We start from the raw sequence: 14,052 nt of genomic DNA on the forward strand, positions 1-14,052 counted from the left end.
CTTTCTTGATAAAATCGCCAGTTAAGCTTTGTTAGTAAGACAATTTTTTTTTCCTTGGCTGCTTGGAGACCATGGCCTCCATCCTGCTTAGGTTTTGTGATTTTCTTCCAACAAATTAGGTGGATTTTCTTCTTGTTGTCTGTAGAGCCCCATATAAAATTTCTGCATAGTCTGTCTACACATTGGATCACCTTGCAAGGGAGGACAACACATTGCATAGAGTAGTTCAGAATGGCAAAGATGGTTGCTTGGGTAAGGACTAATCTGCCAGCAAAAGATAGCAAGTGAGTTTTCCAACCCGCTAATTGATTATGACGTTCAGTCACAGCTTCAAAATCTTGGGCACTTGAGGAGTGTTTGATTAGAAAGCCAATATATTTCCCTAAAGTCCACGTTTTGCGTTTTCCCTCTTTTTTTTTTTTTTTTTTTTTTCCTCCGGCAATTGAACAGTAAAATCACATGATTTTACTGTACAGGAGACAAAAAATACTGTTTATGCACTATTTAGCACTGTTCACGCACTAAAAAATATTAAAAATGGGTCCACGGTACTATTTACACATTTAAAAATTAAAATTATTTTGCTACAGTATTTTCTATTTTCAGTTTTCAGTTTTCAGTTTCAGTAACAATGAGTTTAATCCAAACGGACCCAATAAGTTCAATCCAAACACACCCAATATATACATATGTATATGTATATATATATTTTTTTTTTACTACAAATTATTTTCCTTGGTTAATTACACAAATTTGTTTATTACCGTTTTATAATTTAGCGGATCGTAAATATCAGGTGGTACTCTTTCGTGGCCCACTTATTTGCTCGAATATCTATGTACTTCTTCCTTGGGAATCTGTATCCCCGTATATCCTCCTAATACGTCGCCGTTGCAATTTACTTTTTACATCAGCAGTTAGTGGTGTCCAGCTGTATCTGCAATTTTGAATTTCAAATTCTCTACCATTTCGAAATTAACCGTTAGGGTTCCTACTTCCTAGTATTTTTTTCAATCCGTTAAATCTGTGACGTGTCAGCCATCTGAGCGTTGATTCTCTCACTCCCGTTCGTTCAAAATTATTAAAAAAAAAGAGCCGTTATATCTCTCACTTCCCTCTTTATATATAATTATAAACCTTTCTTTCCCATTCTCTCTATTCTCTGCCCCACATTTTCCTTTTCTCTCTCTCACCAAAAGTTCAAAACTTTTCAAACCCTAATTTTCAAATTCGCTCTCTGCTCTTCCGAAAATGAGGGAAATTCTTCACATCCAAGGAGGTCAATGTGGGAACCAAATCGGTGCCAAGTTCTGGGAAGTGGTTTGCGCCGAGCACGGCATCGATTCCACTGGCCGCTACTGCGGTGACTCGGAACTTCAACTCGAGAGGGTTAACGTGTACTACAATGAAGCGAGTTGTGGGCGATTTGTGCCTCGTGCTGTTCTGATGGACTTGGAGCCCGGGACCATGGACAGCTTGAGGTCCGGTCCTTACGGCCAGATTTTCAGGCCGGACAACTTCGTTTTCGGCCAGTCCGGTGCCGGAAACAACTGGGCTAAAGGGCATTACACTGAAGGTGCCGAGTTGATCGATTCGGTTCTCGATGTTGTTCGAAAAGAGGCCGAAAATTGTGACTGCCTACAAGGTATAAAATTGTCATGTAATTTTATGTTTATACTGTTTGATAAGAAAATTTGAAATGGGTCTGTTTCAAATTAGGGTTATTAATTTTCATATATTTTGTAGTTTCTTGAATTTTTTTTTTTTTGGTAATAATGTGTGTTTGTTTTTTTTGGGGGTTTAGGGTTTCAGGTGTGTCACTCATTGGGTGGTGGAACTGGATCTGGAATGGGGACGCTTTTGATTTCGAAGATTAGGGAGGAGTACCCAGATCGGATGATGATGACTTTTTCGGTGTTCCCATCTCCTAAGGTGTCGGATACGGTTGTGGAGCCTTACAATGCCACTTTGTCTGTTCATCAACTGGTGGAAAATGCTGATGAGTGCATGGTTCTTGACAATGAGGCCCTTTATGACATTTGCTTCAGAACACTCAAACTCACTACTCCCAGTTGTATGTTTCTTCTCACTGTCCTTTTTCTCTTCTATTGATGTACAAATGTTTTGTTAGTATATCTGTGATGCTTAATGCTTTGTAAGAATGTGCTATTGTTGCTGCAAAATGATTATATTTGATTTTGAATGGGAAGGACTACATGGTCCTAGACCATGAATATATGGTTTGTTGTCATAAGAATTTCATATGAGTTGAGTAGTTGTAGTAATTTCAGGATTAGTCATTAGTGATGAAAATGATGCTTACTTTGACTTGAAATGAAGGGGGAAAGTGATGGACATATCTAATCTTGGCTATCACTTTTCCCTTTCCATTTCAAAGTTAATGGTTATCTATGTCTTGGGTGATTTTAAAAGTTCCTCTGCTAAATCAGTTTGAATGATTTGGGGGGAAAAGTTTGTAACTTTAAAGATAAATATATATTTTTTTATTAAATACCAAGCAGACCAAGTTTGTAACTTTAAAGATTTATTATTATTATTTTAATTAGATACCAAAATGCTTTTGCTTCTAGAGTCTTTGAATTATTTTCTTTTTCATCGATGTTTTTCTATTGAAACTGATTCCCTTTTATTTTTGTTCTAACAGTTGGTGATTTGAATCATCTAATATCTGCAACCATGTCTGGAGTCACCTGCTGCCTTAGGTTCCCAGGCCAGCTCAACTCTGATCTTCGGAAACTTGCTGTGAATCTCATTCCATTTCCTCGTCTTCACTTTTTCATGGTGGGATTTGCACCTCTAACATCACGAGGCTCTCAGCAGTACCGTTCACTGACAGTTCCTGAGCTCACTCAACAAATGTGGGATTCAAAGAACATGATGTGTGCAGCTGACCCACGACATGGCCGTTATCTGACAGCATCGGCTATGTTCCGTGGTAAGATGAGCACCAAAGAGGTTGATGAACAGATGTTGAATGTGCAGAACAAGAACTCTTCCTACTTTGTTGAGTGGATTCCCAACAATGTGAAATCAACAGTTTGTGATATTCCACCAACTGGTCTCAAGATGGCCTCAACCTTCATTGGGAATTCAACATCAATCCAGGAGATGTTCCGAAGGGTGAGCGAGCAATTCACAGCCATGTTTAGGAGGAAGGCTTTCTTGCATTGGTATACTGGGGAAGGCATGGATGAGATGGAGTTTACCGAGGCAGAGAGCAACATGAATGATCTGGTTGCAGAGTATCAGCAGTATCAAGATGCAACAGCTGATGAGGAAGGAGAGTATGAAGATGAGGAGGAAGAGTATGAACAAGAATGATCTGGATTATTGCCTGATGATGGGTTATTGGGGAACTTGCTATCTTAATATGCTATATAGTGGCAAAGTCTTTTTTAACCTCAACTTCCAGTTGCTGGTTATGTAGTATTTGACTGAAAGACAAATTAAACTATATTCTGCTATATCATCTGGTTTTGTAGCATAACTTTTTTAATTAGACTTCTAGTAGTAAAATTTGCTATTATTAAATTCTGTGTGTCTAAGATCTATTGTGCTCAATTATCACTATACCTAATGCCCTCTAGCTTGTGAGGGTGTGAACTGTGTAATTTGATGTTGTGAATATGTTTCACACTTTCATCCTCGTTCCCTAGTTTGTAGGATGTGAAACTTACACTGCCAAAAAAAAAAAAAAATCATTTTACATTCAAGGGGAAGAATGAGATTCAAATTATCAAAGGGGGTTGTGACGTTGTGTGTGTATCATCATCAGCTCTGGAATGATTTCAGTTCTGAAGTATTTGCAATTGTTGTGTTGAATGAATAAAAGGGAATGATTACATTCGTTTTTTCTTGTACATTGGTTTCTTGTGTAGCTCTCCCTAATTTAACCACCATCGAAGCTGAAGTGCAAAGTTTTTTTAATGCAAAACGAGGATGAAAGAGCCAGAAGTTTTTTAATGGGGGCTCCTCCTTCAAAATGCCCAAAGAAAATTTTTAACAATATAAAAGGGAAAAAAAGGGAAAGATATCCTGGCTGAAGAACCAGAAATTACAAAAGAAAAGGGGAAATATTTATTTTTTTATTTTTCTATATAAAAAAAAAAAAAAAAGAACTCTTTTTGCTTTTCTTGAAAACGAAAATGTTTGATAAACATCTTTTTGTCTTGCTTGAAAAAAAATCTTTTTGTCTTGCTAGAAAAATGTTTGATTTCAAAAAATCACTATCAAAAAAAGAAAAGAATAGTAAAAACCTAATTTTTTTTCTTTTCAGTTGACACTTGACTGTATAAAAAGGGCGAAAAAACTCAAGTTAGGGCCCCATATATAAATATCTTAAAATGACGAGGTTATTTCAAAATAAGGAAAAACCTCAAACTCTTTTTCACTTCGCAGTCGCTCTATCAGATACTGAGAGAGGGAGAAAACAAAGCGAAACCCAAAAATGGCGACCGCTCTGGCAAACAGAGCTGCGAGCGATCGAAGCCAAAGCCTCTTGAAGCTCTCTTTCAACTTCCTCAGAAGCTTCAGTACTGCTTCAGCGAATAACCCTACTACTACTGCTTCATCTTCTTCCTCGGCCTCCAAAAAACCCAAACGAAAAAAGAAGAAGAACCTGTTCGAGGTGGCTCAGTTTTTGCCCAACTGGGGACTCGGATACCACATGGCCAAGACTCACTGGACTGGCGTCTCTTACCAGATCACCAAGATCAATCTCTACAAGGTCTCTCTCTCTGTTTTCCATTTCTGTTTTGTTTGGCTTTTGAGAAAAATAATTGTGAGAAATGAAATGGAAAGTCTCTGATTTGTTGTTTGTAACAATGCGAAACTCAGTTCATCGAAATTGAATAGTTGTATTAGAAAAAATTTATATATAATGTTAAAAAAAAATTTATATTCTTTTTCTACAATTTCTCGACTGCCTAACAAAGGGTTTAAGTCCAAAATTTTTTTTTTGGCAACTCATGGGTTTAAGGGTTTAGGGTTTATGTGGTTGTTGCAGGATGGTAAGCATGGCAAGGCGTGGGGAATTGTTCATAAGGAAGGTGAGTGTTTGGTTATTCTGCTCTTAAATTTTCCGCATTTGGTTTTTGATATTGGTATTAGATTTGGTGTCACTGCACTTGCTGCTGTTTTTGTTACTTTAACTAGCTAGAGATTTTTTTTTTCTTGTTGAATAAGGGAATTTAGTGGTTTCATTGCTTAGTGTTATTGTCCTGGCTGCTACTTTTGCTGTTGTTGCACCCTGTAAAGAATATAAAAGGAATGTCACTTATGTGAGGGAACTGTTTGTCTTGTTTAAGTTTTTGTATTGGGTTTAGTAGGACTTTCTGTAGCTGTTTAAATCTTTTGATGTTTTGCGGACCTTGATATACACATAAGTCTCTGCCCTGAGAAATTGGGTTGCAGAGAAAATGGCAAAGGATTCTGTAATAAATTCTCAATTGAGTTCTAAGTCACAGTTGTGCTTACTAATATGTTAAATTCTGAAATTTTGTGATTCAAGAAGATTGTAATCTTTTACCAGTTGTTTCTGTGTACCAGCTGCATTTTAGCATTCAAACAGTATGCTGCACTGTGGAAATTTTTCCTAAATTTCATTTCCTAATGTTATCAACGGTGACAATCCTAGGGTTTGAATCCCCCACCGCCACTTAAATGTTACAAAGAAAGAAGTTTACATATAAGTGATGAAGTGTAATAGTAGTTGTGACTTTTGTAGGTCCCACCATCTCTTCATTTTGATTTTCTTTTTCTTGTTGTTTGTTAGTGTTCCAAGAGTGCCCTGCATATGAAACATTTTGACACAAACTTGTGTTCTCTATAAATATTGTCAACTGTTGTTTAAATATTTAATAGTCATTGGTTGATGAGATGATAATCTGGGCTTGCCACTGCAATTGTGATGTCTAATGTTTTATTTTTAACTTTTCTGATTAATAAATATCAATTTATTTGGCCTTTTCACAATCTTTTTGGAAACCCACACCGACAACCTGCCCACGTGGCGAGTTGTGAGTAGTGGGTCCGTGTGGGTCTCCAACTCTACTACTCAACTCGCTATGTGGGCAAGTTGTGGGTTTTGTTGTGATACTAGGCATTATTCTTGTTAGTAATCACAATGTGAAAACATATATATTTCATCATTATATATAAATTCTTTTGGTTGATAGTTGATTCATCATAAGTTATGGTGGCCTCAATGCTTTGTATATACACTTGGGGAATATTTTGATGTCTGATAGAATTGTTTACCATGAGTGCATTTGAAATATGGTAGCCTGGAAGGTCAGTAAACAATTCTTAGCTTAGTTTGTCTCATGTTAATGGTCCAATAAAGGGGAAAAAAAGAAGGGCTTTAATTCAGTGATATATGCACTATGAAATCGAGTTTTACATGATATTAAAATAAGATGTATGCTAATTTGTTCAGGAAAAAGAGGTGACCTAAATCATTGGCATCAAGAATAAGGTCGGGATAATTTGATTTATCAAAAAAAAAAAGGTCATGATAATTTGATCTGGCTTGTGATTTTTTCTTCCGGTAGCAAGACTGATGCTCTTACATGATGGTTGGCCAAATGGCACTTTCTGCATCTATTTCATGCTGATTGGTACTTGTTTAGCTTTGTCTATTCCAAGGTCAAAGGTTTAGTTGATTCAATAATTTGATGCAGGCATGGCTGCGGCAGATGCACCAAAGAAAATAAGTGGAGTTCACAAGCGTTGTTGGAGGTACATTCCAAACTTAACAAAATCAACAGAAAGTGCTCCCAACTTGACTAAATCTCCAGAAACTGTCCCAAAAACGGAGGCTCAAGTGTCTTGATGCATATCAATTAGTAATAGGTGTTGCTTGCCTAACCACTCATACTCTGATATCCTTGTTTGGTTGATGCCCAGTTATTTCAAGTTCTTCTCCATCGGCATAGTTATCTTTGGATGTCATTTGTTTCCAAGTCAGTTATTTCTAGATGTATTTGATGCTTTTTGTAACATCCCTGTGCATGGAAAGCCAGACTTTTGGCAATGCAAACAGAAATATGTTTGTTATAAGTGAAAAGCTTGAGCTAGATGGATTTAGTTTTCTAAAATTTTTCTTGTTTCTGAAGTATTGCTTAGTCGTCTCTTCTAACATGTTAATCCACTAAATCTGGTTGGGCATTTTGTTTGTGCAAGGGACTTTCAAAAAATTATGTTTGTGCATGGGTGATTCAGAGAGTGTTGGCCTGTTGGGTTAGTCATCGTTAAAGAGTGATGAGGCTCTATGCTGGGAATTTCTTTCATTTCTGTCCTCCTTTCCTCTGAAGATGTGTCTTGTTAGCATACTAAATTGCTTGTGCCTTGTGTTGATGTCTCTGTTTCATAAATGAGAAATGCTAGAGACACAAGTAGCAATCTGTTAGTAATAAGTAAAAAAGTGATGTATGTTTTTGTGTCCAGATGAAAACCAGTGACAAATTGCCACCTAATTTTTGTTGTGAAATTGTTGTGGATGTAGCACTCCTCTTCATAAGTAGCAAATTGGCTTTGAAATGAACAGATATTGTATATTGATGTTAAAGTGCTATGCAGTTTTATTGAATAAGATATAAAACCCGCTATTGGACTAGCGCCGCTGCCATTTGATGTTTGGTCATATAAGTCTAATTGAAATGGTTTAAGATTGTAAAGAACATACACGAAGAACCCTTTTGATTTTAAAGGGAGGAATCAGTCTTTACTTAATGGAGGGTGCTAATGTTGAATGATGACCATCTCTGAATTTAATATGGCAGATACATCTCAGTTAAGGAACATGATGGTGCTTGCTTGAGATATCTCTGTTTGGTTCGTGGGTGTGATTCATTTTCACTTTTTATTTTTCGATATTCATTTTCTTTTTCTCAAATCTTGTACTCATTTTATGTTTGGCACAATTTTCTTGTTTACCTTCTTCTTCTTCTTCTTTATTTTATTTTATTTTTCACTTTTCACTTTCAATTAAAAATTCAACACAAATTTTGAGTATTTTTACAAAAATGCTATTGCATACATTTTTAGTGAAAATGAAAACAGTCAAAAGGTATATTTATTTTTTGTATTCAAACTCACTTTTTGGATATTGAAAATGAAAACTGAGTACAAATAGTAAAGTCAAACTAGTTTTTTAGTAGTAGATCCTACTAAAAATTGAAAATGAAAGCAAAATGCACCATTTTTTTTTTCCTTTTAACCAATCAGCCTTTTAGCTTCTTCCCACATTCAACAAATGCTAAGATAATCCTAAAAATAAAAAATAAAAATAAAAATATGCTTAGATACAAGGTCAAAATCTCTCTCAGAGCATTAGCATTGGGGAATGTTAATGCCAAATGTAAGAGTCATTTGGCATTTGTAGCCCCAAAAACCATTGCATCAGAGAATTGTAAACAGCAGTATTGCAAATTTTTTTGCAATACTGCTATAGTGCAATTCTAAACATAGAATTGCATTGTAGTAGTATTGTAAAAACAAAAAAAAATTATGAGAGCATTAGCATTAGGGAATGCTAATGCCAAATCTAAGGGAAATTTGAAATTTTAAACCCCAAAATCATCTACATTGGGGAATGCTAAACAACAGTATTGTAAATTTTTTTGCAATACTGCTACAGTGCAATTCTAAACATAGAATTGCACTGTAGCAAGTATTGTAAAAAAATAATAATATTTTATTATGTAGAGAGAGGAGAGAGATGAGAGAGAAAAGATATAATTTTGAGATATTTTATTTTATTATGTAGATATATTATTTTAATGAGTAAAAGAGGGAAGTAGAAATTTGAGATGTGAAGGCATTGTAAAATGGTATGGTATAATGATAAAATGGTTTTTTAGAATTGTAAAATAGAGTAGCATTGGAATTTTCCAATGCTAATGCTCTAATGTTTTCCCCGGAAACTTCTCTCTCATCAACACATTTTGCGCGGTCTCTTCTCTCTCTTCCTTCTCTATTTCTCCATCTGCTCTCTCATCTCTGAAGCTTCATTGCCATCTCCGAAATTTCTCACCCGATTCACCCTTACCTATCTCAACCGATTCACCTTCACCCTCACCCATTCTCAAGGGTTTTTGGGTTTGGGTTAAGATTTTGCAAAAACGAAGCTCCGTCGGTGTTGGAGGATTCAGCTCTGTTGGTGTTAGTGCTGACTGTAAGATGGGTTTTGATCAATGTATTAGAGTTTTTGTGTTTGTGTTTCTTTTCTCTCTCTGCAATAAAAAGAGGGATTCAGCTTGTGTTTGTGTTTGGGTTTTGATCAAAGAATTGTTGTTAATGTTTGCAGAGGTGATGATTTTTTTTTTGAATGGGTTTGCTCCAGTGATGATTTTTTTTTTGAATGGGTTTGCTCTGGTGATGATTTTTTTGATCAGTGGCTTGGATTTCAAATCGGCAGTGTGGGTTTCTGATTAGTGGCTCGGGTGGTGGGTGTGGTGGCCGTTGTTGGCTCTAACTGGTTTGATGGTTTGTGTGTGTGTGTGGCTCTGTTGATGGTTTGTGTGTGTGTGTGTGTGGCTTTGTTGATGGTTTGATGGTTTGTGTTTGTGTGTGTGGCTCCATGTGTGTGGTGATGGGTTTGGATAGGTTGATCGGTGTATCATGGGTCTCTGTGTGTGTGGGGCTCTGTGTGTTGAACTAATGCGAGAGGTTGAGGGAGAAAGAGAGGAAAAAAAAAAAAATACTGCTAGAAAGCCAGGAAAATGTGACTGAAAACAGTTGGAAAGAAATAATAAAGAAAGATTAAAAAATAATATTTTAATAAAAATAGAGTTTTGGGATGTTGGAAGTATTGTAAAATAGTATAGTATAATGATAAAGTGACTTTTTGGAATGGTAAAATATAGTAGAATTGGAATTTCCCAATGCTAATGCTCTCATATAATAAGATTTATATGAGAAAAAATTAATTTAAAAAATGATATTCTTGCTCAAATTAGTTGTTTTTTGAGATAGTTGAAACAAAAGTCGAACAAAAGAAAGAGAAAAAAAAAATAATGACACAATTAAAATGTAAAAAAAAAATGATTGAAAATTTTTTACATTTTTATTTTATCAAAATGATATTTACATTCCTAAATAAGTGTGAAACATGCCTATATATCAATTACTATATCATTCACTATACATCAATCAAATCACACTCTTATTGTCTTTCGACTTTGCCTATAAAATAAAATACTAAAACTTTGCAAAAAAATTTCCATAAAAATTATTGAAATATTAGAGGAAACTAATAACTAGAATACTGCAAGATATAGTTGAAAGAAAAATGTTGTAAGGGGGTGGGCCTTGATGGAGATGTTGGGCAAATTCCTGCTGCACCAAGCCCAAGTTGTTTCTGGGTGAGGAGTCGGGACCGGCCCAATTGGACCACACCTTGGCCCGGCTTGTGCACAATCTTTGCCGCGTCTGCCAAAGTCTATTTAAGAGCTCATAGCAGGCAGAGTTATTGTTAACAAGTTATGGCAGGCAGACGTAATATAGAAAGCGTAAAGAAAATGCAGTCACTATTTCTGCCGCAATAAACAAGATAAATAACTTAAAAGGCCTCGCTTTTAAAGAATAACACTTAAACAAAGGATTAGAGTGGGATTAGTAGAGTAAAAAGAATGAGTCTGCCAGACTAAGTATTGCCGCAGGATTCCAACCACGGAAGGGAAAACCACTCCCTCAACACAAGTAACTTCACTCGATGAAATTAATTGCTTTGAGAGGACGGTCCCAAATGGTATGTGCCCAGGTATAGATTTGTATTTCCTTTTGAGGACAAGGCTATTGAGGGAGAGAGGGGGTTAACCCATTTAGGTGCATGTCTGCCATAAACACTTTGTTTTTCTTTTCTCTCTTAGAATTCCTTTTTCTCTTTTTTATTTCTTCCAATTCTTTTCTCTCTGTTTTCTCGATGACTTCTTTTTTTTCCCCTCCCCTCTTGCACACAGCCACGGGTTCCTTTTATAGGGCCTACCGTGGCCGATTTTACTGTTCTAGCATTTCTATGGCCCTGTTTTGCTATCGTAGCCTTTTGCCATCCACTTACTAAGTAAAAATGGTTCAGATCCACCATTGACCTGTGGCTTTCAGACAACGAAGGTTCCTTCTCTACTTCGTCCAGTGTGTCCTCTCTTTCTCTCGGTCTCTCATGGCATGCATCCAGTGGTTCTTACCCACCCTTGCCTTTTTTGGGTGGCATGTCATCCCAGCAGGACTGTGCCCACCGAAAGAGTCTGGGCAAGAAACGCAAAATGGGTTCCCGCTCCTCTCCCCACCACCAGACTGTGCCCTCACCCATGACGTCACCTTTTCCCATAGTGGCTGGGTATAGGCTGGTGATGCCTGGATCGTTCACATGCGTTACTTTATTGATGTTTCATTCGTTTGTCGAGGTCTGAAAATGAGTGCGCATACCCTGCCATACGCTTTTTTGGCATTTTCTGGTGTGGATTGTTTTTCCGGCAAGCCAACGCCCATGTGTTGTCCCTTTCTTTGGAGGGTTGAGCTCTGTAGTGGGCTTCCCTTTAGTTTGGGCGTTTCGCTTTATGGCTTTGCGCCTCCTGCCATGCCAAGTTTCTATTCCTGCTGCTCATTTTTAATCCTACCGAGCCCCTTTGGGCCTGTCGTGTGCTTTCCCTCCCAGTATACTTACTGGGTTCCTCTTCTTATTTCTTGTGGGCTCCAACGTTCCTTCTTTCTTGTGGGCATCCCGGACCTATTTTGGTTTTGTTTCACACATAGATTTTTTTTTACTAACTCACTTTAGGCTTTCTTGGCCCAATTTTTTCTATAAACTTTATCCTTTGGGCTTAAGGGTTCTCCATTTGCCTGTTACTCTCTTTTTTTTCTTATTACAGTGGGCCTGCTGTGGCAATTTCTTTCTTTTCCCTCATCCTTTCCATGGATTTGTTTCTTTTCTCTTTCCGGGCCTATTCAAGCCCATTTGCTTCTTCTGGACCCATCTCATGGACCCTTGAACCATCTATATGCCTTCTTTTTCTTTTTGTTATTTCTTTCAGTTCGCCCGCAACTCTGCGCCTTGAGCCTGCTGGGCTTCATAAAAAAAAATGAGCCTCAACAAATGTCTAGCCTAACACTCTATGGTGGGGGGAATAATTTATAGTTGTGTGGTTTTTTTCGAAACTCTTGTAATTAAAGATAACTCAAGAGTAATTAGTTATTATCGAGATAACTCTCAAGCTCAGTTAGTTTTTACGCGTACTATATGCGTAGAGTACCCATCTGTTGTTTGCCGTAAACTTTCCAAATGTATGGAATTTATTGTATAATTTTGGAAGTACTTTTACGTTAGTTATGCCTAACGTTATAATCGGCTAGATAATATAAAAATCTAAAATATCTTCCAATTTTTTATTCCCTTTATCCCTTCTTAAATCTTTCTTGTTTATTATCATTATTATTTTTCTTTTTCTTTTTTTAAAGAATTTTAACTTATGGCGTCCTTATTATCAGACCAAGACACTAATTAGTTTTGGTGTATACGGGAATTAAATTCCAGATATCTTATACAACCATCAGAGACTTTACCAGTTGAACTAATTGAAACCCACTTATTTTTCTCTATTATTATGGAATGAATAGTAAATTTTTTTTATAAAAATAAGAATTAATATGTAAAAGAGACAAATAATACGGTTCAACTAAAATATCTTCTAAAAAAAAAGTTCAACTAAAATAGACAAAATATCAAACAAGTGAACAATTTTACTATATTATTTTTATTTAAGTAAGATTATTTATTTTGTATCTATGAATAAGTAGAATATTATTTTATGTACAAAAATTTGTGTTATTGTTGATTTATTCATGGTTATTGAAATAATATTCTTTATTAAGAAGATTATTTCAAATTATATTTGTTAAAAAATATCTATATGACTAATATGTTAAATTATCATATTTATCTCCAAAAAAGTATTGCTAATGTTTCTGTCTTTTTATTCCGAAATTTTAAAATATGATCATATTATACTTGTATTATATATGTACAACTCTTTTTCTGTTTTTGTATTTTTCTGCCGAATTTTTAAAACGTAGTTTTCTTGAAAGATGCCAAATTATAACTGTCTGTATATTTATTGTATCATAAACGTAAAGTATGTTACTAACTATGCTCTCACGTCTCAAGTGATATTTATTATATAGATGTAAATAGGTTTCTTTAAAATTTTTGACTTATGCCTCAAATTATTTTGGGCCAGCCCAGCTTAAGATAAAATTTTGATTTCCACATTATTAAAACAGCAAAAAAAGTTGCTTTTTAATTAAAAAAAATTCCGATAAGGAGTTTTGAACATTGCTGCAATTAAAAAAAAAATTATAGAAAGCTTTAAAAAATTTAACCTATTTATTTCAATTCAAATCATATATTGATTATTTGTGCAAATTTAATCCATTTAATTTAAAATACTCGAGAAAGATAAGGTTTGAGAAGAATTCTGATAAAGAGTTTTGCTTGTGATAATTCTAAATTTCTAATGATAATTCATAATTGCTTTTGAAATTTATATTGATAATAACTAAAGATAATTAACTAATAATCTCTTGAATTTGAAAAAACAAATCAACTTTTTGTCAAAAAAAAAGAGAAAGAAAAAGAAAAAGAAAAAACAAATCAACTATTTATCCTCCTCACTCACGGTACCTTATTAGGCTAGACATATTTACTTTATTCATTCATTTCAACGTGCAATTCTATGAGTTCAAAGATCTTAGAAATGGCATTGATCTTCTACCTTGCTTTCTCACTTTTAATTCAAGTAGCTCTTGGCATAATCCGTTCATAACTTTATTTTCTTTAAACAAAATTATAACTATTAGTTCTACTACTAATACGTTCTTTTCTTTTCCCTCATTTGATGCCCTATATATGTAGGTGGCTTTACATGTGAAGACTTGCCTTTGGATTTTTGCACATTTTCTGTTTCTGCTTCGGTAAACCGATGCTGGTTAGAGAATAACCTCAAAGATGGTATCATGGAATACCGATGTATAACA

At 35.4% G+C, this 14,052-nt stretch overlaps 2 protein-coding genes across 2 annotated transcripts; both read left to right on the top strand.

Annotated features, from left to right (window-relative positions):
• Positions 1-1,139: 1,139 nt before the first annotated feature.
• LOC112012119 (tubulin beta-2 chain) lies at positions 1,140-3,552 on the top strand. Its single transcript, XM_024044497.2, has 3 exons — positions 1,140-1,645; positions 1,805-2,074; positions 2,666-3,552. The coding sequence occupies exons 1-3, from the start codon at positions 1,252-1,254 to the stop codon at positions 3,340-3,342; spliced, it is 1,341 nt and encodes a 446-aa protein (XP_023900265.1). The 5' UTR covers positions 1,140-1,251; the 3' UTR covers positions 3,343-3,552.
• An 830-nt stretch (positions 3,553-4,382) lies between these two features.
• LOC112012120 (uncharacterized) lies at positions 4,383-7,118 on the top strand. The gene is made up of 3 exons (XM_024044499.2): positions 4,383-4,747; positions 5,027-5,069; positions 6,702-7,118. Exons 1-3 carry the CDS (start codon positions 4,469-4,471, stop codon positions 6,851-6,853), a joined length of 474 nt encoding a protein of 157 aa, XP_023900267.1. The 5' UTR covers positions 4,383-4,468; the 3' UTR covers positions 6,854-7,118.
• Positions 7,119-14,052: the final 6,934 nt, after the last annotated feature.

This window comes from Quercus suber, unplaced genomic scaffold (genome assembly GCF_002906115.3).
Source record: "Quercus suber isolate HL8 unplaced genomic scaffold, Cork oak 2.0 scaffold_111, whole genome shotgun sequence".
NCBI classification, from domain to species: domain Eukaryota; kingdom Viridiplantae; phylum Streptophyta; class Magnoliopsida; order Fagales; family Fagaceae; genus Quercus; species Quercus suber.

Bases quoted from the DNA above. Each gene is read 5' to 3' on its own strand.
- LOC112012119 (XM_024044497.2), top strand. From the start codon at position 1,252: ATGAGGGAAATTCTTCACATCCAAGGAGGTCAATGTGGGAACCAAATC. The intron at 1,646-1,804 runs GTATAAAATTGT...TTGGGGGTTTAG, and splicing joins AAATTGTGACTGCCTACAAG to GGTTTCAGGTGTGTCACTCA. The intron at 2,075-2,665 runs GTATGTTTCTTC...TTGTTCTAACAG, and splicing joins CAAACTCACTACTCCCAGTT to TTGGTGATTTGAATCATCTA.
- LOC112012120 (XM_024044499.2), top strand. From the start codon at position 4,469: ATGGCGACCGCTCTGGCAAACAGAGCTGCGAGCGATCGAAGCCAAAGC. The intron at 4,748-5,026 runs GTCTCTCTCTCT...TGGTTGTTGCAG, and splicing joins CCAAGATCAATCTCTACAAG to GATGGTAAGCATGGCAAGGC. The intron at 5,070-6,701 runs GTGAGTGTTTGG...AATTTGATGCAG, and splicing joins GGGAATTGTTCATAAGGAAG to GCATGGCTGCGGCAGATGCA.